This window comes from Vanacampus margaritifer, chromosome 2, assembly GCF_051991255.1.
Source record: "Vanacampus margaritifer isolate UIUO_Vmar chromosome 2, RoL_Vmar_1.0, whole genome shotgun sequence".
Classification (NCBI taxonomy): domain Eukaryota; kingdom Metazoa; phylum Chordata; class Actinopteri; order Syngnathiformes; family Syngnathidae; genus Vanacampus; species Vanacampus margaritifer.
The window spans coordinates 1,406,962-1,432,795 of NC_135433.1; the positions used below are offsets into that span (position 1 = coordinate 1,406,962).

General features: G+C 40.8%; 2 protein-coding genes across 4 annotated transcripts in view; both read left to right on the forward strand.

Moving 5' to 3' along the window:
* The first annotated feature begins 2,063 nt into the window (after positions 1–2,063).
* On the forward strand, positions 2,064–10,835 carry lactb2 (lactamase, beta 2). Its single transcript, XM_077557099.1, has 7 exons — positions 2,064–2,278; positions 4,049–4,209; positions 4,277–4,397; positions 5,406–5,584; positions 7,931–8,079; positions 9,415–9,502; positions 9,581–10,835. The coding sequence occupies exons 1-7, from the start codon at positions 2,157–2,159 to the stop codon at positions 9,625–9,627; spliced, it is 867 nt and encodes a 288-aa protein (XP_077413225.1). The 5' UTR covers positions 2,064–2,156; the 3' UTR covers positions 9,628–10,835.
* A 1,935-nt stretch (positions 10,836–12,770) lies between these two features.
* Positions 12,771–25,834, forward strand: part of LOC144043446 (nuclear receptor coactivator 2-like) — a 53,833-nt gene continuing 40,769 nt past the window's right edge. The window contains exon 1 of one of the 3 annotated variants that reach the window (XM_077557093.1): positions 12,771–12,925. In XM_077557093.1, the coding sequence (XP_077413219.1) occupies positions 12,846–12,925 (80 nt within the window). In that variant the 5' untranslated portion in view covers positions 12,771–12,845. Of the gene's footprint in view, positions 12,926–20,426; positions 20,594–25,834 lie in introns of those variants that run through there. The other 2 variants (XM_077557092.1, XM_077557091.1) reach the window with 2 other exon arrangements.

Below are 25,834 nucleotides of genomic sequence, written 5' to 3' on the forward strand. Positions count from 1 at the left end.
GTTTATCGACGACCATCGCAGTCCGTTTACCCTCCTGCCTATTTTGTTTCATTATAGGAAACAGTACCTTTCGCCGCTCATTAATCTCTCTCGGGAATTGGTCGTTCATTCCAAATGAGGTCCCTTTAAGCTCCCGTCCTTTACTTTTAACAAATTCTTTCTGTGTAAAATGCTCAAACTTGGCGATAATAGGACGGGGTCTGTTGCCCCTACGGGCTCCAAGCCGATGTACCCGGTGAAAAGAGATGTTATTTACCGACTCCTGGGGAATTTTTAACGACGTCGTCATCAATTTTTTTTTTATCTCAACCTCTGGATTGTCAGAGGTATTCTCGGATATTCCTGAGAATATTAAATTCTCCCGCATGCTACGGGATTGAATATCCAGAACAGTTTCTTTTAGCGTTTTATTTTCCTTTTTAACGGTTTCTAACTCGGCTGAAGCTGGCACGAGTGTAACTCGGCATTGTCTCGTTGGAGATCACTTACTTGTTGGCTGAAGAATTCCATACTTACCTTTAATTCTTTGACGTCCTCGCTGATTAGGGAGAGGACCTCTAATTTTTTATTTATGGACTCCAGCATACTGACCAAAACCTCCGTAGTGGCTAGGTTCTCCGTGTCCGTCGTTGAATCATTTTTCCTCTTTTTCGAAGGTTTTCTCGACAGTTTCTCGACGGAAGGATTCTCCATCGCGCAGCTGTAAAAATATGCGTCGATGAAGCGTTCGAGGTCCTCCACGTTGGGTGGTATTCCAAATCTGTCGGATGAAAAAGAGAGGGGGAAAAAAAGAAAGGCAAGATATATGATGGTTAAATTTGGATTAGTTTAGTATAATAGAGCTAATTCTATCTTAGCAGCAGGGCGCCGCCATGTTGGGGTTTCCCGGTCTCGCTGTAGGTCTCGCGATAGTCACAGCATCTCGCGCATGCGTCCAAGCCTCTCGGAAAGTCCCAACCCTCGGCAGATTCATCCCTCCTAACGCGCTTCGACGGGAACGAAGAAAAGGAGGAGGAAAGTGAGGGGAAGGATGAGGAGGTGGAGATGAGTAATGAGGGGAAGGGAGAAAGAGAAGACAGAAAAAAAGGAGGCTGAATAGAAAAGTTGTGGGAGGAGGAAGGGATCAGGAGAAAAAGGAGGAAAGAGGAGAAGAGGGAGGAGAATGAGAACGTTCATGGAGATGAAGAAGAGGAGAAAAAGATGGAAGAGTAGAAGGTGGAGGAGGAGGAGAAAGAGGACGAAATGATACAAACAAGAATGATCCTGAATGCGGCTGGCTTACACTCCATGTAGACTCTTGCTGTACCCCCCCCCCCCCCTCCCTAACCCTCTCAATCATTTGCATTTATATTGAATTAGAAGGCACCCAGATGGATTCTAATGGAGATTACAGGCCCGCTGCACTGCCATTACGTCAAATAATGATATGGGGACGGGGTGGGGGGCTTGGCTTTTGAGGGAGGGGGCGGCTCTGATGCCCTCGTGTCACCATCTTCACATTCCAATTGACATCCCCCACCAACACCACAATTGATCCCACCTGTAATCTATTCTATAGCCAGCGTTGCGTTTCATCACCGCAATTACCAGAAGAGGCAGGAAGTGGATTTAGCGCCTCCTTTTGATCATCTTGCGTCAACGAGCTCAACTTGGACAAAGAGAGAGAGAGAAAAACAACAACCTCTTCCCTCATTAAAAAACAAAACAAAAAACATAACAGACGATATAGGACCAGGGCATTGTGGGAAGACAGATAAGCACTCTTCTTGCGGTTGCAAGATGCTCCATTAAAAAGGAAAGAAGATCGGAATGAGAGCTGTGACGTCAGACTCGCCCGACTGATGTGTACGATAGAACGATAGCCGTCATTAAAGGCAGCACAAGAGTACAGTAAGATGTAGAATGTAGGATTTCAGACTGTCCTTGAAGGAAGCACCGGACTCCACTCGATGGAAGCTTCTCATATCAAACAATAGCACCACCAAGTGTCCGTTTTGAGCAAGTGCGGCGTTTATTGGGCTCACGTTTTATTGTGAAGGCTGCTCGAAAGTAGGAAGTAAACAATGTCCACGCTATTTCCGGTTGTTCCTTATTGTTTGGCTGCCCTTGCACCTACTTTGTTGTTGGTTTCGGTTCAGTTCCGTCCCGCGTAGTCCATGAGTGTTCTCATTCCGCGTATCGAGCAGCTTTCTGCTCGCGTGGTTCGGGTTTTGGGTTGCAACCCGGGACCGATGACCCTGCAGGGCACCAACACCTACCTGGTTGGAACCGGAGACAGGTGACGGAATTATTCCATCCATGCTCTTTGATTTGATGTGGGCAAGCGTCACGTACCTCCATTTGTAATGCGAGAAACGTTCGTTTTAATGTCGCCAAGACAATTTCCGTTTGAAATTGTTGATATGATGCAAATGCTCGGCTTTCGATTCTGCCACCAAGTAGAAAGAAAAAAAGGACAGCAATGGAAGTAATTGTTGGATATTCGTCGTTACTTCGGCGTGAACGAAACATTCACTTTCAACTTCACACGAAATCCAAAAACAATTTGTCATCGTCTTGCGTTGCTTGACTGCACATGAAATGTTTACAGAAAACAGTTCAGGAAATGAAAATGATCAACATCTGTTGATTGTTATTTCGGCGTGCTATAAAAACACGGAAGTGATTTGCGACCACGATTAGACTTTATTTTGCTTTCAAATGTCGTTCACAAACGCCACCGTCATTTGTATCGATTTTAGGTTTGCCTAAAAAGTTGAAGTTATAAAAATTAATAATCAGCATGTATACGTAGTTGTTTTCCATACAAGTACTTTAAAAAAAAAAAAAAAAACGCCTAGAGGACGTTTTAATGCTTAAAATGTGTTGATACTGCCGATTCTTTTTTGAATTTGTCCTCATTTTAAATGTGACGGTTTGTAGCACAATCCGGCATCGATACAAGAAAGCATGCAAGCAAAAACAATCACTTCATCGTGTATTGATTGATTTTCATATCAGCGCAGGGTTATTATAGTTGATGAACTTTCATTTTAGTTCGTTTAGATTTTGTTGGGAGTTTGAATAATTTTGAGTTTGAGTAATAAAATGAGATCATGACCTGGCACCCTCAATCTGACCTGCTGCCGCCGTTGACAGTGAAAGGTGGGGGGGGGTCACACATCATCTCAGTGTTAGCGCTATTGATCGATGGACGGCTCGCTTATGTTGTTGTCTAGACATCCAAAACCTTTACAATGAAAAGGTCCGAGCCCTCAGAGACTGCATTAAGAAAGCGGCGAAAGGAGGAGGAGGAAAAACGGGCCCAGGGTGGAGGCATGCATGCATGTCAGTCAATCAGAATTGTCTATAAAAAATTTAAAAAAAAATCTCGAAGTTTCCCGTCAATTGTTAACAAAATGGGCACCTAATTATTTTTCATTATTTTCTATATGTATCTTACACAAATATATTGTACATAGATAAAAACATTTTGTAGTTAATAATGTCAGCACAAATTGCACTAAACAGTTGTATTGCATTGTACTTAAGCAATTTTTTTGTATTACTTGTAGTTGTCTGGGGGGGGGGGGGCACACAATCTAGACTTTTGCCTAGGGCCGGCCCTGATTACACCTGCCTCTTTTTTTCTCAAGTAATTAGCGGAATGTGGAGCACCTGGGCCCAGTGTTTCAACCCACCCCCCCCCCCCCCACACACACACACACACGCCGTGTGTACACTACTGATACTGCAGACGATACACACGCCATTGTTGGTTATTCTTTGATTTTGTCTTTTCATTTGTAATCAATGATTTGGATGAATTCACGAAAGCGGTCTCCCCTGTTAATTTGTCGTGTCTTATGAGCCGAGCCGGGTCACTCGAACAACCTTGTTTGGATGTGAATAAAATACACCAAAGATGGTCCCCTGCCAGCATTTGAGGATTTAATGTAGCTTCAGATGTTCCGGTCGTTCCATTAGAGAAATTTGCTTGATGTCTTTTTGATGCGAATATGCAGATTGGGCTCTGAATTGTTTTATGTGCCGTTGGAATGTTCTTCAGACGAGTGCTCATCGACGCGGGCGAACCCGCCGTCCCCGAGTACATCAGCAGTCTGAAGGAGGCGCTGGGCATGTTCCAGGCCAGCATCCAAGAGATCCTGGTCACGCACTGGCATCGCGACCACACGGGCGGGCTGGACGACATCTGCAGGGACATCACGGGTGAGGACGTCCCCACAAAAAAAGTGGTCAAGTACAAGTTGAACAGGACGTGCAACGTATGCGGCAGGTTCTGAGGTCCGGGTCAGCAAACTCCCTCGATCCAGTCGGGTCCAAGAGGCCTCGGGAAGCCACAAGTACACGTACTTGAAAGACGGAGATGTGGTCCGCGCGGAGGGAGCCACGCTCAGGTCAGTTCACGTCCAAACCCGACTTCGAAAATGTGACCAGATGAAACAAAATGAGGTCAAGCTATGATTTCCGACTGTCCACAAAAGACAGCTAAGACGGACAAACAATTTATGGAAGCATTTGAGGTGTGGGTGTCAAAATAAGTGTGTTCATTTTGAGTTCATTTAAGGTTTCTTTAATTGTTTTAACGCGAGATTAATGGAAAAGTCTGCGGGAATTGGTTTGGTTTTATTGAACATATCAACATAAAAAAATTTTTATTTTTTTTTTAAAAACACTACAAGTATAAAACATAAATTGAAATAAAAAGAAAAAAACAATAAGAAGAAATTTTATTCATTTTATTTTGTTATGTATTTCAACAAAAGCAAATGTATAAACCTCGTCATATATACAAGTGAACTTTAACATACGCACATTTGCCACCGACATATGTACGTAAAATTCATAGACATATACGATAATATATTTCTAAATCATATCCTCATACTCACATATGCAATTTTCATTACACTCATACCGATACATCCAAAACAAATTTTCTTACAGCATATATACAATTTTAACAGCTGTTTTACTGGATTTTGACTGATTTTGCAAGGCTCACAGAATATTGTGTATATATATATATATATATATATATATATATATAAAATATTGCTATAAAAACATGGAACCTACCAAAAGAAAGATTAGAATCTCTTCTTTCATCAGGAAAAAAAAATATTTCTGTCTGTTTCCGTTTTGCAGCAAGTAGCATTAAAATATAGCTAAGTTTCATCATTATTCTCAAATCTATTTAGAAATGTGAGTAATGAGCTTTTTTTCAAGATGGCCCTGGTTGATCTCCTTTGCTCTGCTGCCACCTGCTGGCCGTTTGTGTAATAACTACAACTATAACTTCAACTATTCATTGCAGTTAAGAGGCTGCATCAAAGCCTTCTGGTGTACCGGCTTGGCTGGATCATCGTCTTCGTCCTCCTCATCCTCATCTGTTCTGTTGTCAGGGTGATTTTCACGCCGGGCCACACGGACGACCACATGTCGTTGCTGCTGGAGGAGGAGCAGGCCCTGTTTTCGGGCGACTGCATCCTGGGCGAGGGCACGGCCGTCTTCGAGGACCTTCATGACTACATGCGCTCGCTGAGGACGCTCATGGACGCCCGCGCCGATCTCATATACCCCGGTGAGGGAAAATCCCGCGCCTGCTGTTGGTGCCGTCCTTTCCGTGTACCTCCGCCAAGGAATGTGGAGTTCTACTGTCTTTTCTTCAGTGGCACCATCTCCAGACCAAACAACATGGCTGGTCTCACCACCGTTTTATAAACCTTTCCTTTCATTTGAGCTGAAACTCTTCAAACCTCCACCCCTCTAGCTTGTCCTCCACCTGTTCCCTGCTCTCAGTACAGATCACAATGTCGTCTGCAAACAGTCCGCGGAGATTCCCGTCTAACCTCATCTGTCATCCTGTCCATTACCACAGCGAAGAAGAAGGGGCTTAGAGCTGATCCCTGATGTCGTCCCACCTCCACTTTCAACTCCTCCGTCACACTTCCAGCACACCTCACCACGGTCTTCCAGTCCTCATGCATATCCTGCACCACTTGAACATACTCCTCTGCCACTCCAGACTTCCTCATACAAAACCACCGTTCCTCTCTGGGCACCCGTCGTAAGCGTTCTCCAGATCTACAAAGACACGATGCACCTCCTAACCTTCTCTGTACTTCTCTATCAACATCCTCAAAGCAAATACTGCATCCGTGGTACTCTTTGTTTTGGGGCATGAAACCATCCTGCTGCTCACAAATGTTGACCTCTGCCCTCAGTCTAGCTTCAACTACTCTTTCGTTAGCTTCATTGTGTGGCTCATCAGCGTAATTCCTCCGTAGTTGACAACTCTGCACGTCTCCCTTATTCTTCAATGCCCTTCTCACTTCGTCCTTACTCATCTTTGCTACTTCCTGGTCCACAACAGTCACCTCTTGTACACTTCGTTCTCTCTCATTTTCCTCATTCATCAACTCTTCAAAGTACTTTTTCCATCTTCCCATCACACTACTGGCACCTGTCAACACACTTCCATGCCTATCCTTTATTACCCGAACCTGCAGCACGTCCTTCCCATCTCTGTCTCTTTGCCTTGCCAACCAGTACAGATCAGTCTGTCCCTCCTTACTGTCCAACCTAGCATACAAGCCGTCGTAAGCCCCTTGTTCGGCCTTTGCCACTTCTACTTTCACCTTACGCTGCAATTCCCTGTACTCCTTTTTACTTTCTTCAATCCTCTGTGTCCCACTTCTTAGCGAACCTCTTTCTCTGGATCCACTTCTGCACCTCTTCATTCCACCACCAAGTCTCCTTATCCCCTTTCCTTCCAAGGACTGTCCTACCTGTCTCCCTGATCACTTTTGCTGTAGTTGTCCAGTCATCTGGAAACACCTCCTGACCATCCCGAGCTCGTCTCAACCCCTTCCTGAAAGTCATACAACACTCTTCCTTTTTCAGCTTCCACCTTTTCGTCCTCTTCCTTTGCCGTCTTTGTCATCCTACACACTATTATCCTCTGCTGTCTGCCGTCTCTCTCACCTAGCACTCCTTTGCAGTCGCTGATCTCCTTCAGATGACACCGTCTACTTCTTTTTGCAAAGTCAACCAGCATCTGTCCTTCTGCGTTCCTCTCCTCCATCGCCGCCTCCTCTCCTCCGTTTCCTGCAGCAACGTGTCCATTGAAGTCTGCACCAATGACAACTCTCTCACTTCTAGGGATGCTCTGCATCGTTTCATCAAGGTCCAACCAAAAGTTCTCCTCCAGCTCACATCCTACCTGTGCCGCATACCCACTAACAACATTGACCACCACACCTTTGATTCCTAGCTTTAGGCTCATCACTCTGACACTTTTTTTTTTACCTCCAGGACGTTCCTAACAAACTCCTCCTCCTCCATTTCTCTTCCTATCTACACCATGATAGAATAACTTGAACCCTGCTCCTAAACTTCTAGCTTTGCTCCCTTTCCCCCTGCTCTCCTGAACAAACAATATGTCCACCTTCCTCCTCATCATGTCAACCAGCTCTCTACCTTTTCCTGGCATCGTTCCACCTTCCTCCTCTCCTTCGACTAACAGAAGTCCAGTTTCTGCCGGCACCCTGTAGGTCAACAGCACCGATGGCGGTCGTTGTTAACCCGGGCCTGGACCGATCCGGTATGGAAGTCCTATATTTGATTTGGCCAAAGTTTTGACGTGCGATTCCCTTCCTGACACAACCCTCTTGGGGTGGTGCTCTTGGTACAGAACACAGAAATGAAATTCTTTGTCTTTTATGAGGTTGCAAAGGTTACAACCGGTCGATAATCGTTACAAGTGAAATTGGCTGCGAGTTCAAAACAGTTGATGCTGTCACACCAGACGCTGATGTCATCTAATGAGCTGAATGCGAGAAACCGCTATACATTTGTATGGCCTGGATGGCGGTCCTGTACTTGACGAATCATGGAGCCGATGTCAAATGTGCTCCGTGCTGCGCAGGCCACGGTCCCGTGGTTCAGGACGCCGGTGTCAAGATCCAGCGCTACATCAGCCACCGCAATCAGAGGGAGCAACAGATCCTGGCGACCATTCGGGCCGGAGCTGGAAAGACCTTCTCCTCCATGGAGCTCGTCAAGATCGTCTACAAGGTTTATAAAAGGCTCATTGTAAAATACAATCAATTGACTGAAGTGTGAGCATGAACTTTTCCTCAGACTTGTGAATGTCACAAGTAGTGCCCCGACCGATTATGATCGGCCGATTATTGCCCTTCAAATATCTGCCAAAACAATTGGCAAAATGACAGATTATATTCCCCTTAAACATTATTGAAAAAAACTGAAATTCCCGACGGTGTGAAAGTACCCCGAATGCACCATTTTGCTTACGTAGCATTAGCAACTAGCAAGTGTGTAGCGTATGTTATTCTGGTTATTCTGTTGTGTCCTTTAAGCTCTCTAATGACATCACAGATGGCGTTAACTGTCAAACTAAACACACGACAATAAGAATAACATCCGCTGTATATTTAAATACAAAACATGCTTCGTTTTTACAACATTGCTAGCCTAGTGCTAATGCTAAAAGCGAAGGGAGGATCCCATTTAATTGCTAACCAGAAGTTAGCATTGACTTTGGGAGTGTTTTTCCTTCACATAACGAATGTTCACACACAAATGCTGTGGAAACACGGACCCACGGGTAAGATAACACTACGCAAAGGCACAAATTCTTCCCAATGTGTGAAAAACGAGATATTTTAATAGAATTAAATTGTAACTTTCTTCTGTACTGACTTTAATATGTACACCACGGATGCACGGGACCACACTGCCCCAAGAGGCCCAAATGCACACAACAGTCACTATTTGTTCTTACTGTTTTTTTCAGTTGCTATTATTTGAGTATATTCTATTCTTATTTCACTTTCTTATTTTCATTTTGTTATTGTCTTTTCATGTAATATTTAAAGTTGATATGTCAAGGATTCCCAAAAATTATTTTCTCAGAATTCAAAGATGCAAACATCTGAGGATTTTTTTGTTTTCGCACACATTTCCACATGATATTTTTGCAGCTCATATATGTACTCTAAACATTTACAGTATAGCAGTTGTAAAAAAGTAACAATGGTTTTATTATTGACACATAAATCTATACAATAACCTTGTGTACTTGATGATTTTGTTGATAAAGTCATACTACGGACTTGTCATTCAAAGCAGAGTAAATCTTGATAGCAAAAGTTAGAAATGGGGCATGGGGATCATTTTATATATATTTTTAAACAGTTGGACGATTAATCGGTCATTTTTCTGCCAATAATTGGTATCAGCATCGGCCTGAAAAAAATGCATATCGGTCGGGAACTACTCACAAGGAAGAGGGACAAAAACACACTTGTGTCATTGTCGTTTGCTTTTTGTAGAAGCGACTTGTCAGAAACGAAAATGTGATTTTTCTTTTCCATCTTTCCGATGCAGGACACTCCGGAGCATCTGCATCAGGCGGCCAACGTCAACCTGGTGCACCACCTGAGCAAACTTGAGAAAGAAGGAAAAATAAGTCAAGGTGAGCTATCTGTGGGAAAGGCGCGTAACCATGACGACAGACAGACAACACTTTATCAGCTGTTCTCCCCCCACTCAGTGACGGCTGAATCGTCACAGAACGCCACGTGGAAGAGCCATCTTTGATGACGACCATGTGACTGATTCAGAGAAAGTCATTACGTTGATTTTATTTAGAAATCAAAAATGTTCTTGACAATATGTCATATGTGACCCCCCCCCCCACCCCCCACCACCACCACCAATCTACGGATCGGAAGCGGTCCGAAGCGTTAGACTCGATCGGCTGCACCACTAATAATAACCCTGGTCTAAAGTGGGTCGTTTACTCCTCTGTAAGAAGATTTTTTTTTTTAATGACTTAATTGTTCACATCGGACGCACCAGGACATCTCACAATGAGTCACTATGTGATTTTCCTCAGCTAATCATCAAGAAAAATGATAATAATTAATCATAAGTGAGTTTGGGATTGTTGCGTGAGATTGAACTGAAACATTTGAAAAAGGTCATTCAGGTAAAAAAAAACATTAACAGCCCCCCTCCGCCAAATGGGAATGAAAACTACAAAATGTTAATTTGACAGCACAACTGCTCACATTGAACACATTTAGTGTGTGTGTGTGTGTGTGTGGGGGGGGGGGGGGGGGGGGGGGTAATGTCAATTGACCATCCATAATTTGAATCAATAAATGATCATATTCCAATCAGTGCCAGATTGAAAGTCTCTCGTTGCAATCAGGGTTATTATAGTTTTAGAATTTTCATTTTGGTTAGTTTTTATTTCGTTTTGAGTTTTGTTATTTAAATGTAGTTAGTTTTAATTAGTTTTCAGGGTGGTTCTGCTTTTATTTAGTTTTAGTTTGAAAAAAAAAATGCTTAGATTTAGTTTAGTTTTAGTTAGTTTCAGTATTAGTTTTATTTTTATTTTTTGAAATAAAGAAAGCAAAGAAAAAAAGAAATCAATTCTGCTTAGTATCAAAATAAATCTACTTAAACTCTACTTAAACTTAAACTCACATTTAAAATCATCCCCAAAGGCTCATGTATTACATTAATTACCAAAGACTAAAACGGAAATAATTATAGTTGGTTATAGTTATTTTTGTAAACATAAAATGTAGTTTCAGTTAGTTTTCATTTTTTTAAAAAGCATTTTTGGCTTTATTTTATTTGGTTAACATTTTTTTTTTGAATTTTAGTTTTTTTCCGTTAGTTTTCGTTAACTCAAAAATAACCTTGGTTGCAGTTCACGTGTCGGCCAGTAAGTGGCAGCAGCTACTTTCCCATTTTTGAGTGAACTACCAATGAAATAAAAACTTTATATACTGTGAGTTGGCTTGCCTCGTGCTCGTATTTTTTTTTTAAAACAATATATAATTTGGATCATAATGGTGACAAACTAACGGCCTGACTTCCCAAAGTGTCAGTGTGTTAAGTGTTAACTTGTGAGCGGAATATTGACGAGTGTGATGGGACTTTGACATGGAGGAGTGTGTTTGTGTGTGTGTGTGTTTGTGTGTGTGTGTGTGCTGACGATGGATGACAAAGGTGACTTAAGTAAAAAAAAAACATCTGCAGAAGGAGAAGAAGCGCGTGTAGGTGTACAAAGGTGATGCGGCGCGACGGAGCACGTCAAGATTGCAAGGTTACTACAGGACACCGCAAAATAATAGCATCTCATTTTTCTTCCTTTCATTTCACATTTCTTCTCGGTCAGTTCAAATATGTATTTAAGATTTCATTGATATTCTTAACTTCCATCACATATATTTTGGTGAAAATATGTCATGAACAGTTTGTTGCGTTCATTTAAAGGGTAGTATTTTGTCCAGAATTAATTTGCTAAATACATTATATTCTGAATGCAATTAATACTTTTAAAAACAATTTTTTCCACTTGCTGTCGACTGAAGATGACATCACCTGTGCTGAGGAAGTAATGACTAGGGCTTGGCTTTAAAATAATCGATATTGAATTGATTTTCCTTTTCGAGCATGATATGGATTCATAAAACCATGAATCGATTATTTTAATATCTCCTTTTCCCTTAAATTCCTAAGAAAATAGAATTTTAAAGACCCATTTTTTGGGTGTTTTTGTGTGCATATGTGCGTGCGTGTGAGTTTGTGCTCATTAATTCACCTGAAATCTATTAAAAATCCCATAAACCTTCACCTGAACCGAAGACTTCAGAATCCCGCCAGAGTCGGGAAGTTGTCAGGCGACCCGAGGAAGGATCAAAGAAAAGAAAGAAGAGTGAAATCTTTCACCAACCCCAGAAACATCTAAATTTGTGTAATAAGAATAGAATTTAAAAAAAAGATTAATTCTGAATAACATATTATATTAAAAATAATAAAGCTATTAACTAATCACTGAGATACATTAAAATAAAATGAATGGATCAAATTTTTAATACTACTACTAATAAACTATAATAATTATATTCTTATTTAGTTCTCACTAAATCAATATAAATACTGTTAACAATTTTACTCAATTATGTAAATACATTTTGTGAAAAATGTGTATGCTCTTTTCCTAATCCTCATAGACGTGTCTACATATTTAAATATGCGATACACATTCAACTTGAACAATTTGTAATTTATAAAATATTTATAATTAAAATATTCTTTAAAAGTCCTGTAAAAGTTGCATCCATGTAACCAGTTTGCCCTAAATTGGTAAATTATATTCATTAATTTTTACTTATTTTAATTAATTAAATAATTCCTATGATTTTTTTTTCTTTTTTAATAAATTAATTCTTAAAACGGTATCTGCTGTCTCGTTCACTGTTTGAAGAAGTTGCTTATTTTGAATGGTTTTGAAGGCAGCGAGCCAGCCAGGAAGCCTCCACTCTGTCAAAAATCTACCCGGCAACACACACCAACAGGTCAAAGGTCACGCAGCGACACAACCTGTTCCCAAAAGGCTGTCGGTGAAATGAATCATTGATCCATTACGAGAACCTTTGGAAAGCTGCTCACATGCCATGCTGACCGGCGACCAGTCCCGGGTGTTCCCCACTTCTGTCGCCAAAGTCTTATTTTGCACTACAAATCGTGCATGTTGCTTTTATGGGATAAATTGTCCATAGGTGTGCTTTCTTGTTTGTCATTGCCAAACCTGCCATTGACTGTTTGTGACATTTGACCGGTGTGCCTAATGAAATGACCGCTGGAGGTGGTCATGGGAGGAGGGTCAGAAAGGGCCGACCGTGGGGGGGTGGAGGGATGGGGGGCACTCGGCAGCCGAGGAGATAAACAAGGCAGTCACGCAGGCAACCTGCCTTGTGTACTTTCTGTCCCGGCCTGTCGTTTTGTACCTTCCCAATATGGCGGAGCCGCACACGTACCGGACGGCGGTGGCTCGTCCATCCCGCACACCGCGAGCCCTCAGCCGCTCCACCGTCAGGTAAGTTTCAGGTCAACCTTCACCTCCTCTCTCGCCGCCTTTAAGTCGCGCGACAATGTTTTCATTCCCTTCGGAAGCCCGTTTCTGCTCTTTGAGCGTCTTCTTCCCCGACATTGCCCCACTTTGAGAGGTGCGTTCGATTCGCCGTTGACAGTCGCCCTTCCTCTCGTGTACGTGTCCTCCCCATCTTCAAATGCCGAACGAGAGGCGCGAGTCGTGTTACGAGTTGGTTTCTTTTTGAGCATGTCACGGTGCGGTTTGGTTCTGTCAGTTGATCGAAAGGTTCCGAGCGAGTAGCGACGCTGTCGTGTGTGTGTGTGCGTGCGTGCGTGCGCGGCAAAGAGGTGTTTGCTGCGGGGCGACATGTTGGTCAGGGGAGCCGGTGGAGGAGGCATCAGGCGGGAGGTCAAAGTGCATCAAACGCGACTTTATTTCGCCTTGCAAACGCGTGTGCTGGCCAAGTGACCCTTTTTATCGGGCAAACATCCCCCAAATGGACTTTGTTGTTTAACTTTTAATCGGCTTCCTGATCAACGTCGAGGCGGCCGAAATGACAGGCACCTTTTTCTTTTGTTTTAATTTGTCTGGTGCAAAAGTACGATTAAGAGCTCGAAACTCGTAAATGAGATCAAACTTTGTTTTTTTTTTGTGGTCAAGTGGTTCTATTTCGCCGCACGCTGATTGTTTAAAGCCGTTAGTGCGGACTAACTGGATCAATGATTTCCGGTGGAGTCGTTTCAAATTAAAACCAAGTGAACGTTTAAATTCACTTCGCTAAATCGGTTCAATAAAATAAATTAAAATACCTGTCCAATATACTAGTTCAGTCAAACCAAGCATACAAACTGGACTTCTTATTGCTTTTATTTTCAGTAAAATACAATATTTTACTGTTACAATATGTACATTTGCATATTAGGTACAAATATAAGCTGGATAGGTGGAAATAGCAAATTTTGCTCTTATTTACTGCCAAACGTGTTGACATTTTTGTAATTGTGTGAAAATTCACATTTTAGTGCCAACTGCATAGACTGTCTAGTTTCTGGCGGGTGGAGAAAAATATGCATTGAGGAAAATGCACAAATGTGTGAGAATTGAATTTCAACATTTAGCTTGGAAGCACCCCAAAATTTATTTGGCCTTTTAAGGCTGCAGTCTCTGACCCGAAGAGGTCGCTTAAAGCACTGGTAGTTATTACACAAAACGGCCAGCAGGTGCCAGCAGAGTGTAAGAGGTCAACCTGGGCCATGTTGCAAAATGCCCCCTCACCGTTTTAAACAGATTTGTGAATAATGATTTAACTTATCTATATTCGAATGATAATTGCTAGGAAATAATAACTTCCTTTCCTGATGAAAGAAGAGACTCTAATCTTTCTTTTGGTAGGTTCCATGTTTTTATAGCAATAGAAACAATATTCTGTAAGCCTTGCAAAATCAGTCAAAATCCAGTAGAGGGTCGCTTCAGCGAAAATGGCTGCAAGTGAATAAGTTAATATGAGTTGGGCGATTACTGTTGTTGTGGATTGAAGTGTTCATTTTTGTCGGTTCTGCTTGAGTTCTGCTGTTTGGTTTCTTCGTGGCCAACGTGACGCTCGGCCTACGCGCGTATCTTATCTCTCACGTTGGACCCGTGTGGTTTTTCCACTATTTTGGGATGACTGTATTTGCTTTTCACAGCAGCACAAACGTGAACTTTGAGAAGACGGCTTGTGACACTTTGTACATTCTTTGAGATGTTGTTGGATTCTTTTCGGGAAGAGTCACGTCAGTTTTCTTCCAAGACAGCCCGTCAGCATTAACGTTTGAAATTGTGATCACACGTTTAGCATCGCAGAGTTGTAGTTGCTTTTCAAAAAATTCTGATTTTTACTTATTTAATTGTAAATCAATCAATTGACAGTTATATGTTTGTATTGAGTAAAATTAGGATATTATTCAGTTTTATTGCATTTTTGCCTATTGTATTTAGCATCTTGAACATTTTTCTCACAAAATAAAAACATTTAAATGAAATTAGGACATTATTCTTCAAAGATTACAACAGATAACTTTTTTTTGTAATAGTCCCACTTTTTTTTCTAGCAAAATTAGAACATCATTCTTGGAAGATAAAAAAACAAAAAATAATAAATTGTAATATTGAGAATTTTTTCAAGTAAAATTTGGACATTATTCAATTTAGTTATTTTTGCTGAAACATACATTTTCTCACAAAATAAAAGCATTTAAATAAAATTATGACATTATTCTTCAAAGATAACAACAGATAATTTTTTTTGTAATAGTCCCCGTTTTTTTTTTCTGGCAAAATTAGAACATAATTCCTGGAAGATAAAAAAAAAAAAGTAATATTGAGACTGGGAGGTCGTGGGTTCAATCCCCCGCCGGGTCATCCCTAAGACTATAAAAAAGGATCTATTTGCTTTCCTGCTTGACGCTCAGCATTCCCCCTAACCCTCAGGGGATGGCTCAAATGCAGAGAAAGAATTTCCCACTTCGGCCGGTGGGACAATCAGTGGTACTTCAACATTTAACCTTTTTTTATTTAAAAAAAATAATAATTTTTTTTTTAATAATAGGCCCACATTTTCCTGACAAAATTAGGACATAATGCATGGAACGTACTTTTTATTTCCATAAAAAAAAATATTGAGAATTTTTACAAATAAAATGTGGACATTATTTTTGTAAGATACCAGCTTTTTCATTTTTATTTTTACAAAACAATATTTTAATTACTGTACAGCTTTTTTTGTGTGTGAAATTACTCCTTTTTTTTTTTTTAAGCCTGTAGGCTAAAGGAGTCTCACATTTTTCTAATGAAATAGGGACAGGATTTTTTTTTTTTTTTAAATTGTAATATTGAGAATTTTTACTGGTGAAATTTGGAGATTATTAGTGTTATTAAAATAGAAAATAGGTCTATCCGTGCGGTGGGCTCACACAGCTCGGCAGAGAGCCAGCCGCCATTCGACGCCACTACGCAATGAATGCGTTGCGATAAATAAAGTTTCTATAAAATGTATTAAACTGGAAATGATTTTTGAAAAATGAATCTAATAGTTATGTTTGTATCAACCAAATAAACTAGAAAATGCAATTCCTGGAGAAATTGCGTGTGAAGGCTGTGAGGAATGATATTGCAAAAATGTTGAATTTATGCAAACTGGGAATTTCTGTCATTGGTAAATGAAAGCTGAGCAGTTGAAAGTGAGAATAGTTTGAATCTGTGAATAAATGTAGAAAAACAAGTCAACATGGTCATTTTTGCCTTTTTGTGGGTATTTTAATGGTGAAAATGTTGAATTTATAGTATGTGGGAATTTCTTGGAAAATCAAAAGTGAAAGGAAGGAGTTAAATGTTTTGAATGTCACTTTGAAATGATGTGAAATGTTGAATCTGCTATTGGAAATGCATTTGAAAAATGTGGGTACGAAATCGGGAATTGTGGGTAAGGCGTGAATCCTGGGAATGAAAAAAACTGGAAGCACCCGTGGCGCAAATATTGGGAATAGTTTGAAATTGGAACGGAGTGAAGCGGATGAAAATTGTGAAAGTAGATGAATGCCAAAAAACAGACAGAATAAAATTGACACACAATTCACACAATTATATTTTTCCATAAAATAACATGAATGCAAATGGAACACAGCAACACTTTGCTCGTATGAGTTCCGGACGTGTTGTAGGTGTTTTGCACATATATTGTTCCCAGAATGCATTGTGATTTTTTTTCCAAGCCTGCAGGCGGCAAGCTGAAAGTGTGCAAAGCCAAGTGTAAATCTCACACGTTACGTAACGGGCGCTAATTTGGTTGGGCCGAGCGGTGACGTGCGTGGGGCTGCGGCGGCGCGCTAATGCAAGCTAATAGCATAACAGGCTTTGTGGCCAAGCTAATTGTGGCGTCGCTCCTTCCTCTGGCCGAGATGCGTTGGTACCGCCGCGGCAACGTGTGCGCTGACCCACGTTTTATGCTGACGCCGTGTTTTTTAAGCTTCCACTTGGTCATTAGCGACGGATGTTTGGAAGAAAATGTTTGATGAGCTGGAAACGGCAGCAGTCAATTATGTAATGATGGACAAATGGAATTCTTGGAAAGTCTTGATTTGGATTTTACAAAAGGGAAATTGTGCTTGCAAATTGCACACAATCATTGAACCTGTTTTAGCTCAAAAAATAGGAAGTGGGGCAGGGTACCAAGTGCAACCTCGAAGAGAGAAAATCACACACACACACGCCAAGTTAAAAGTGGTATAACTGCTATAACATTGTAATAACTGTGTTGTTACAAGGTGTATCACTATTATATACAGTAAAGTTGCATATAATTGTGTCCATTATAAATGCACTTACAATATTTCTTCAAATTGGCAAATTTAATATTTAACATACAAATTCAGTATTGAATATTGTTTATTTGTTTTCCTCAAATACTTCCTTGTTTTCATTTTCGAGTTGCTCACTTACCAAGAAATGCAAGTGTCAACGCGTCTGTTTTTTTCTTTCTTATTAGCCAGCAGGAAGTCCACAGTTATATAAGAGCGAGCAGGATTGTAATTTCACTCTCTCTTACGAAATCCGAGCAATGTCATAAACTGTCATGTGGTTTCCTGATGTGAAAGTAACATTTGGGCTGACTCGGCAAATTGCGAAAGGATGCACGCCGTCGGCCAGCTGAGGACATGCTAGCAACAAAATAAGTGACGCAAATGTTGTGTACCGTGTCACTGGCATTGGTACTATTGATATCGTATCTGTGACTTTGAATGTGTGTGGCTTTAAAATGCCCGCGAGTGCTGTTTGTGCGGCTAGCATTCATCGCTTAAAGCCTAACCGATGCTATTTGTTAGCCTGCCTGTGACGTTTTGCATTGTTTGTTAGCATTTAGCTAAACTGACCTAAAGCAAAGCTATTACAACCCTTCAACAACCTTTTGGTAATAATCATATAACTGTTATTACACTGTAATAAACATGTTATTACACTTTAGTAAATGGATTATTACATTCTATACTACTATTATGTAAATTTTGTTTTTCCAATAGCACGTGCACGCTACTGCTCAAAAACAGGGTGTGGAAGAGAATTAGCTAATGTTCGGGAAGTGGCTGCTCACAAGAAAAATGTTTGTCTAAAATGTAGAAAATGCTGGGCGGTGTTCATACCCCCTTATTTTGTGCTGGTATACCTTTTGCGCAGAACAGAAACTCTATAAGCTGCTGTTGTAAGCTGCTGTTGTTTGGCACAAGGAAAAAAGCTGAAATCGTTGCAGAATTAACTAAAGTAGATTGCAATTACTATACAATAGGAAGAGAACAATGTGACACATCGAGTTGCGCCTCTACCTTTCACACAGAACAGCAACACAGGACAAAAACTGCTTTGGAGGGCACAGTGAAAGGGGTTGAAATCACCTTGTGCGCTAACTAAACTAGAAACACGTGAGTTCACTTAGGAAGATTAAAATGTGGAGCCAGTTTTCCCTTCATGCTCTATTTTTTTTCTGGTACCTTTCACGCAAAACTGCAGCAGAGGGGGAAAAACCGCTTTGGAGGGCACTGTGAAAGGGGTTGAAATCACCTTGTGCGCTAACTAAACTAGAAACACGTGAGTTCACATAGGAAGATTAAAATGTGGAGCCAGTTTTCCCTTCATGCTCTATTTTTTTTCTGGTACCTTTCACGCAAAACTGCAGCAGAGGGGGAAAAACCGCTTTGGAGGGCACTGTGAAAGGGGTTGAAATCACCTTGTGCGCTAACTAAACTAGAAACACGTGAGTTCACATAGGAAGATTAAAATGTGGAGCCAGTTTTCCCTTCATGCTCTATTTTTTTTCTGGTACCTTTCACGCAAAACTGCAGCAGAGGGGGAAAAACCGCTTTGGCGGACACTAAGAAAGGGGGCCAAATCACACAAAGTGTTGATTAAACTACATGATGAGTTCTCAAAGGAAGATAACAATGTGGTGCTGTATTTTGTGCCGCTACCTTTCACGCAGATTAACACCAGAGGAAAAAGGCACCTTTGGTGGGCACTTTGAAAGGGTTAAAATCACAAAGCTAGAAACAAATGAGTTCACATAGGAAGATAAAAATTTGGAGCCAGTTTTCCTTCATCCCTTGTTTTCTCGTGGTACCTTTCACGCAGAACTGCAACACTGTATAAACTATCTTTGGCAGGCACAGCGGAAGGGGCTTCAAACACGCAGTGTTGACTAAACTACAATCAAATGAATTTACATCGGAAAATAAGCATGTGGAGTCGGGTATGCTTTGTCCCTCCACTTTGTACCGTTCACGCGGTGCAGTGACACTGTCTTTTTGGGGCTCTGTGAAATCGCACAGTATTGAACGTTAACACAACTTGAAACACCAAATCATGACGATTGATGGTAAGGCGTCGAAGATGAAGGAGGAAGAGGTTGCGGAAGACAGGATGTGACTCACCGGTTTGGTCATGTGACTTCCTGCCTGCTCATGCAGCAGGTGGACGCTTGCCGCGCGTTCCACTCGCTTCAGCTGTTCAAATAAAAACACCAGTTTTTGGGGAGGTAAAACTGTCCGTTTGTCAGTGCGTGAAACAAAGACAGTGGGAACAGGCTGAACCTTGGACCGGCACCATACCGGCTCCGAGTCCCGCCGAGTGTGGGAAACGCAGCAGGTTCTGTTTTTGTTATCGTGGGCCTGGGTCCCGCTAACGGGGTAAAACTGAAGGTGAGCTTGTGAAAACTTTTGACACGCACACACCGCCTGCAGGTTCAATGCCGAGGGTGTGACCGACGTTTGGATTCCCTGTGTTAGCATTTCACATGCTGCGGTTAGAATACACGCTGGCGGCCAATTTTTAGTCCATGTTCCATTTGAAAGGTACCGTCCCAAAATGCGGGGTTGAAAATTTCCCTGGTTTCTAGGGCAGGTTTCTGCATGAATTCACCCTCATATATAAAATTGTCCCGCCTCAGCCAATACCCGTATTTTCGCAATTCGTGGGTCAGTACCGATGCCCGACTGTAAAACAATCGTAAATGATCTTGTAATAACAATTTATCACAGTGTCGAAACGGTTGTTGTAACACACTTGGCTTGATATGATTTTGTGTGTGTGTGCGTGTGTGTGTGTGAAGTGAGACTACAGAACCATTGAAATAGCATATTACTGTAATAGTAATACACCTTGTAATAACACACTTACGACAATGTAATGTTGATAGCATCCAATTATCTACATGTGCAAAACCGAAACTTCACCTGACTGGTGTTTTTCCAACATAAAACACAATGAGAGAAGCTCTCACTGGCTGAGATCAAGTGAGTGCGTCTAATAGGTGGGCGGGGATTGTGTGTTTGTGTGTGTGTGTGTGTGTGTGTGTGTGTGTGTGTGTGCGTATGGGAGGAGCATGTGACTGAGCGTGATGGGGGAGGGTTGGGAGAGAGGGAGGGAGGATTTGTAGCATGTAGTTTGTCAGCTGTCATTAGTGGGAAATGACACACACACACACACACACACACGCACACACACACCTACTGAGCGGTAATCTCACACAGGGAAAGCAGTGGACACACTGTCCAGCCAGTGTTGTTGTTGTTGCATTAGCCACCGACTGGCAAATGGAATGGTGGCCTCAGTTGGGACTGGTCATGGACTGGTTCAGCCCAAACGCAGGTGAGATTCTGCTCTCGTCTACTCGTTCCAGATCCACGCATGTGTTTGAGTGGTGTAAAAGTCCCATGCAGAAATGTCAAAACTTTGCATTTTTGCGCTTGTTTTTCACTTCAGATGTCATTTTGCGCATGATGTGTTTTTTTTTTTTTTTTTAATGAACATGTGCGTCTTGAAAGCAAAATTAACAATGACGTATGCTGCTAGTTTGTGCATGATTTGAGCTGGACTCTGAGCTTCCGTGATCTGAATGCGTTGTGTGAATTGAGCCCATAGAGCCACTGGCATTTCACATGTGTAGTGTCATAGTAATATACAGTATACAGTATATCGTAATAACACATTTACTACAGTGTAATAACATCTGTCATATTTGAAATTCGAGAGAGAGAGAGAGAGAGAGAGAGAGAGAGAGAGAGAGAGAGAGAGAGAGAGAGAGAGAGAGAGAGAGAGAAAGAGAGAAAGAGAGAGAGAGAGAGAGAGAGCCACTGGCATTTCTCATGTGTAGTGTAATAGTAATATACAGTCTATCGTAGAAACACATTTACTACACTGTAATAACATATTTGTCATATTTGAAATTTAGAAATTCAAGTGTGTGTGTGTGTGTGTTTGTGCGTGTTGTGTGTGGGCCCACAGAGCCATTGGCATTTCATGTGTAGTGTAATAGTAGATGCAGTATATCGTAATAACACATTTACTACAATGTAATAACATCTGTCATATTTGAAATTCAAGTGTGTGTGTGTGTGTGTGTGTGTGTGTGTGTGTGTGTGTGTGTGTGTGTGTGTGTGTGTGTGTGTGTGTGTGTGAACCCACAGAGCCACCATTGGAAAACCACATGGACATTTGAAAAGCATGGATGTAGGAAAATAGTACTCTATTGGTAATAACCTGGTTATTACAGTGGCATTACAATTCCGTACTACATTAGTTGACTTGAAATGTCAAGTCAACTTTACATATATCGGGCTTTCAAACAGCCGTAGCTTTCACAAAGCGCTTTACAGAAACACATAACATAATCATAAGCATAACATCCATCCATCCATTTTCTTAACCGCTTAGTCCACGTAAAACATTAATAGTAATACAATCACAACAAAGCAACATCTTTTTTTCATTCCTACAAACGCTTTGATGTTTGAAGCAGTTATAGATGAAAGAGGAGACAATCAATCTCCGTGCAACAGTTGATCAGAGACGTGATCACAAAATGCATGACGTCGTACACGTTTGCTACAAGCTAGGTAGGTTAGCACGCTGGCACGCATGGAAAAGGGGCATCAGCTGTAAAATGAGAGAGGAGGAGTTTGAGCTTGTGGCGGAGCACTTTTTCCTCAGGTGTTTTTGCTTCCACTTTGTCGAAGACACTTTCAGGAAATGTGTGGAAAGAGAAAGTTGAACGGTCTGTATTGCTTCTAGACCGTTTCTATGGCGTTCTCGCGTGTTAGCTAGTGTTGTGAACCAATGAGAGCTAATTCTGACAATCACATGAGTGGGCGTGGCAAATTATAACCCGAATCATAATCGTATCCGATGGTGTGACACTCTAGTTAATATCTATGGTCTCCGCAGCTAGCATAGCTACCTAGCATAGCTACCTAGCATCCGCCATTTGGGATGTTTGCCGCAAGGATTATTTACCACTATTTTACAACACCAAAGTATGGCAGTGGATTAGGGTCCGTGGCAGCATTCTCACTTTAAAGTCTGAGAAAAAGTCCAAATTCGGAGTTTATAGAATTCTGACTTTAAAGTCAGAAATGAAGAATTGTCAGAATTCCTTAAAATTCTTTAAAATTATAATTGACTTCATTCTTAGAATTTTCACCTTAAAGTCTGAGAAAAAGTCCAACTTCGGAGTTGATAGAATTCTGACTTTAAAGGATCTTTGTGCAGTTTGGCATGCCGGGCGGCGCGTTTGAGCCGCTTCCGGCAATTATTTCACTACTTCGCCCATTTTGTTTTCTGAAGCTGATCTGCGATTGATTGTTACCTGAGGATTTTTTTGTGTGTGTGTGTGTGTGGGGGGGGGGGGGGGGGGTTGACTTCCCCTTTAAGGCAAACCATTTGAAACTTTGGAAATGATCACTCAACTTAAAACAAATTAGTTTTTGCCACTAGTCAAAATGATGGTAAATTCAATTGAAATAGAAAGAGTGTATGAGAATAAATTTCTTGCAGTAGTTCTTGATGAAAAATGATGCTGGAAGTCACACACACAAAATGTCAAAAGGAAAACGTCCAAAATGATAAGGATAGTCTCTAAAACTAATAAGAAATCATTCCACACATGATATTGTTCATTATTACGACCATATCTGAACTATTGTGTGGAAATGCATATAAAACAAATACCCATCCTGTTTTCAAACTGCAAAAAAGAGCCATAAGTATTAAAAACCGATCAAAATATACAGAAACAACACATTCACTATTTATTCAATGAAATAGAAAGAAATTCTACAACTTAGTTGAATTTAAAATAGCACAAATCATGTATAAAGTACAAAACAATCTACTCTCCCACAGTACTTGAAATGAGAGCGAGTCCTTAAAACATAACGAGGTGCAAGCGTCTACAAAAAAAAATGAAAACAAGAACAAATATTAAGCAAAGGTGTTCATTTGTGGAATGATTTTGGAACTGACCTGAAAAGATGTCAGTCACTTGCTGAATTAAAAAAAAAAAAAGTTTAGTTCCCCCAAAAACCCTAACATGAGCTGTTAAAATAGCATAAATGTTGTAATTTATTTATTTTTTTTTAGATGTAAATGTGAGTATGAGGATACGATTCATCAATGTATTATGGTATATGCCTAAGAATTTCATGTACAAATATTGCTGGCAAATGTACGCATGTCAAAAGGCACTTTATACACGACCAGGTTTATACAGTTTTATTTTATTGAAACACATGAACCTATTATTTTATCAATAATGAAATCAATCAAAACCTACAACGACTAGAGGGTAGGACGAGATACGTTTTCAACTCCCTTTTGAATATGCAAAGCGGCACTAATGATGACTGTATAAGTATTTTTTTCTTTTAAATGTTTGTTTTTATTTTCTGCAACTTGTCAGTCAATCAAACTTAAAAGAAGAACTGTTGCGTAATTAGAGCGATGCAATAGCAATGCATCTGCTGATTATATGAATTATGAAGTTTTCACATGATTGAATGTTGGTCTTTTTAAAAGGGTTAGGACATCGTATGGCGCTATATCGGTCATCTCCAATCACGAGTATTTAGCTCAAATTGTCTTATTTTATGGAGAATACATACAATTTTCCCAGGAAATACGTCTTATTAAGTTATGAATCTAACCGGAAGTGTTTCGTCGACATCGACATGACGAACCATTCGGGGTTTTGGAAGCAAATCCAGTTGAGTCCTTAGTGTTAGCATTATGCTAGCATAGGTTATGCTGTTGTTTAAATACACAACATGCAATTGACCCATCGCACCATTGGATTTATTGGCAGAAAAAATTGTGTGTTTTTTTTTTGTTTATAGTCTCTTAATTTTTTTAAAGTGAGACCAAAGTTGTGAATGTCTTTTGTACATGCTGCAGACGCCAAATGACTCGTTAGCTTCGCTTACGTGGAGAACAGTTAGCAGCCGCTAAATTCCACGATTTCTCTGCATCATCTTGAGACGTTTACCACCGTGCTTTCTCAAGGACTTTTCCGATTTAGTTGGGTCCTACTCAGAGGTGGCAAATTCGGGTCCAGAAAGTAAAAACCCTGCCACAGCTTGGCTTTAGCCCAGAAAGCAAAAATCCATTGAATCAACATTGAGATTAAAATTGAATCAATATTGAATCAATATTGATGTCAGACATTGAAAATAACATTGAAAGCGCTCACTATGATTAACATTGAATTAATGTTGGATTTTCAATCAGTCTCAACATTGATTCAATATTTATTCAGTTCAAATTGAGAGTTAGTGGCTGTACATAGCGGTGCTAACTTTAACGTCAAATTAACAGCCGGTTAAAGTTAGAGTTATGAACAAGATAATATGCCATTAAAGTTAACATGCGGTTAAATCCACTTAATCAGTGGTTTAGAAAAGAAAAAAGAAAAAAAAAAGTTTTGAACAACCGGGCCACTAGCGTTAGCTAATGCTAATAACACTAATACGCTACGCTACAACATAATAATTATTATTAATAAGTACAAACTTGACATGCTGGAATTGTGGAAAATACAGTTTGTTTTTCTTAGGACTTACCAGTTTGTCTTCTTTTGTCACTTGAAAAAGGCGCTAATAGCTGCCAACTGTTAGCTGGTTTGAATCTATAAAATGCTAATTCAACAAAAAAAATTCAAATGTTGAAATGGTAACTAATTGAATATTGAATAAATGTAGATTTATCAACTTCAACCAAAAATAACCAATTTCACCCAAATTCAACTTTGTCTCACCGTATTTTGCTATCTAGGTAGCCACTTGTGCTAGCTAGCTAGCTAGCTATCCCTTTAGCAGGTAACCGAGCACCCAGAGAGCTAGCTAGGTAGCTTACTAGCTAACTAACTTTCTGGACCTGGATTTGCCACCTCTGGTCCCACTGAAGTTTTATTGAACTCTCTGCTGTCTGTTTTTGTCGTGTTTTGATGTTAGAAGAATCTTTTGAAAATGGACTTTAGTCGAGATGTTTGTCTCTGCTTTTGCCACGTGTCCGCCGTTACAGTTTAGAGACACTTTCAAGGACTTAAAAGCTTCACCGCTGCTTTTTCTTTTTCTTTCTCCGGTCGGATGCGCATGCCGAGAGTCGAGTGTTCCCTCGTGCAGTTTACTCTTCGTGTTTACTTGTCAAAGGCTTGTTGTGTGTCCTGCGCGCCGCCGCGTCTTCGATGGGACGGATGGAAGCTTCCTGCAACGTTTGCTTTCCCCGTCGGCGTCACGAGTCTTTGTGAGCTTTGACAACAACTCGGCAGAAACCAGTCGGCTGCCAGGTGGAGAGCGCAACAAAAGGCAGATTCCGTCACAATGTTTTTTTTCTGAGTGACTTGCTGGATTGTTTGAGTGTCAGGTTACATCATCGGAATTTTTGCGTGTAACTCGGTGCAGGGAAAGAAGACATTCAGCGTTGGTGCAGATCCTCCCAGTGGGTTTTTGGTGTTCATGGGCATGACAATGAAAGTCACAGTTTGTCAGCAGTGTTTCCGATGAATTTCCAATTTATGCGGCTTCAAACCAAAGTGGCCGACTTCCTGTGTCTTAGGCA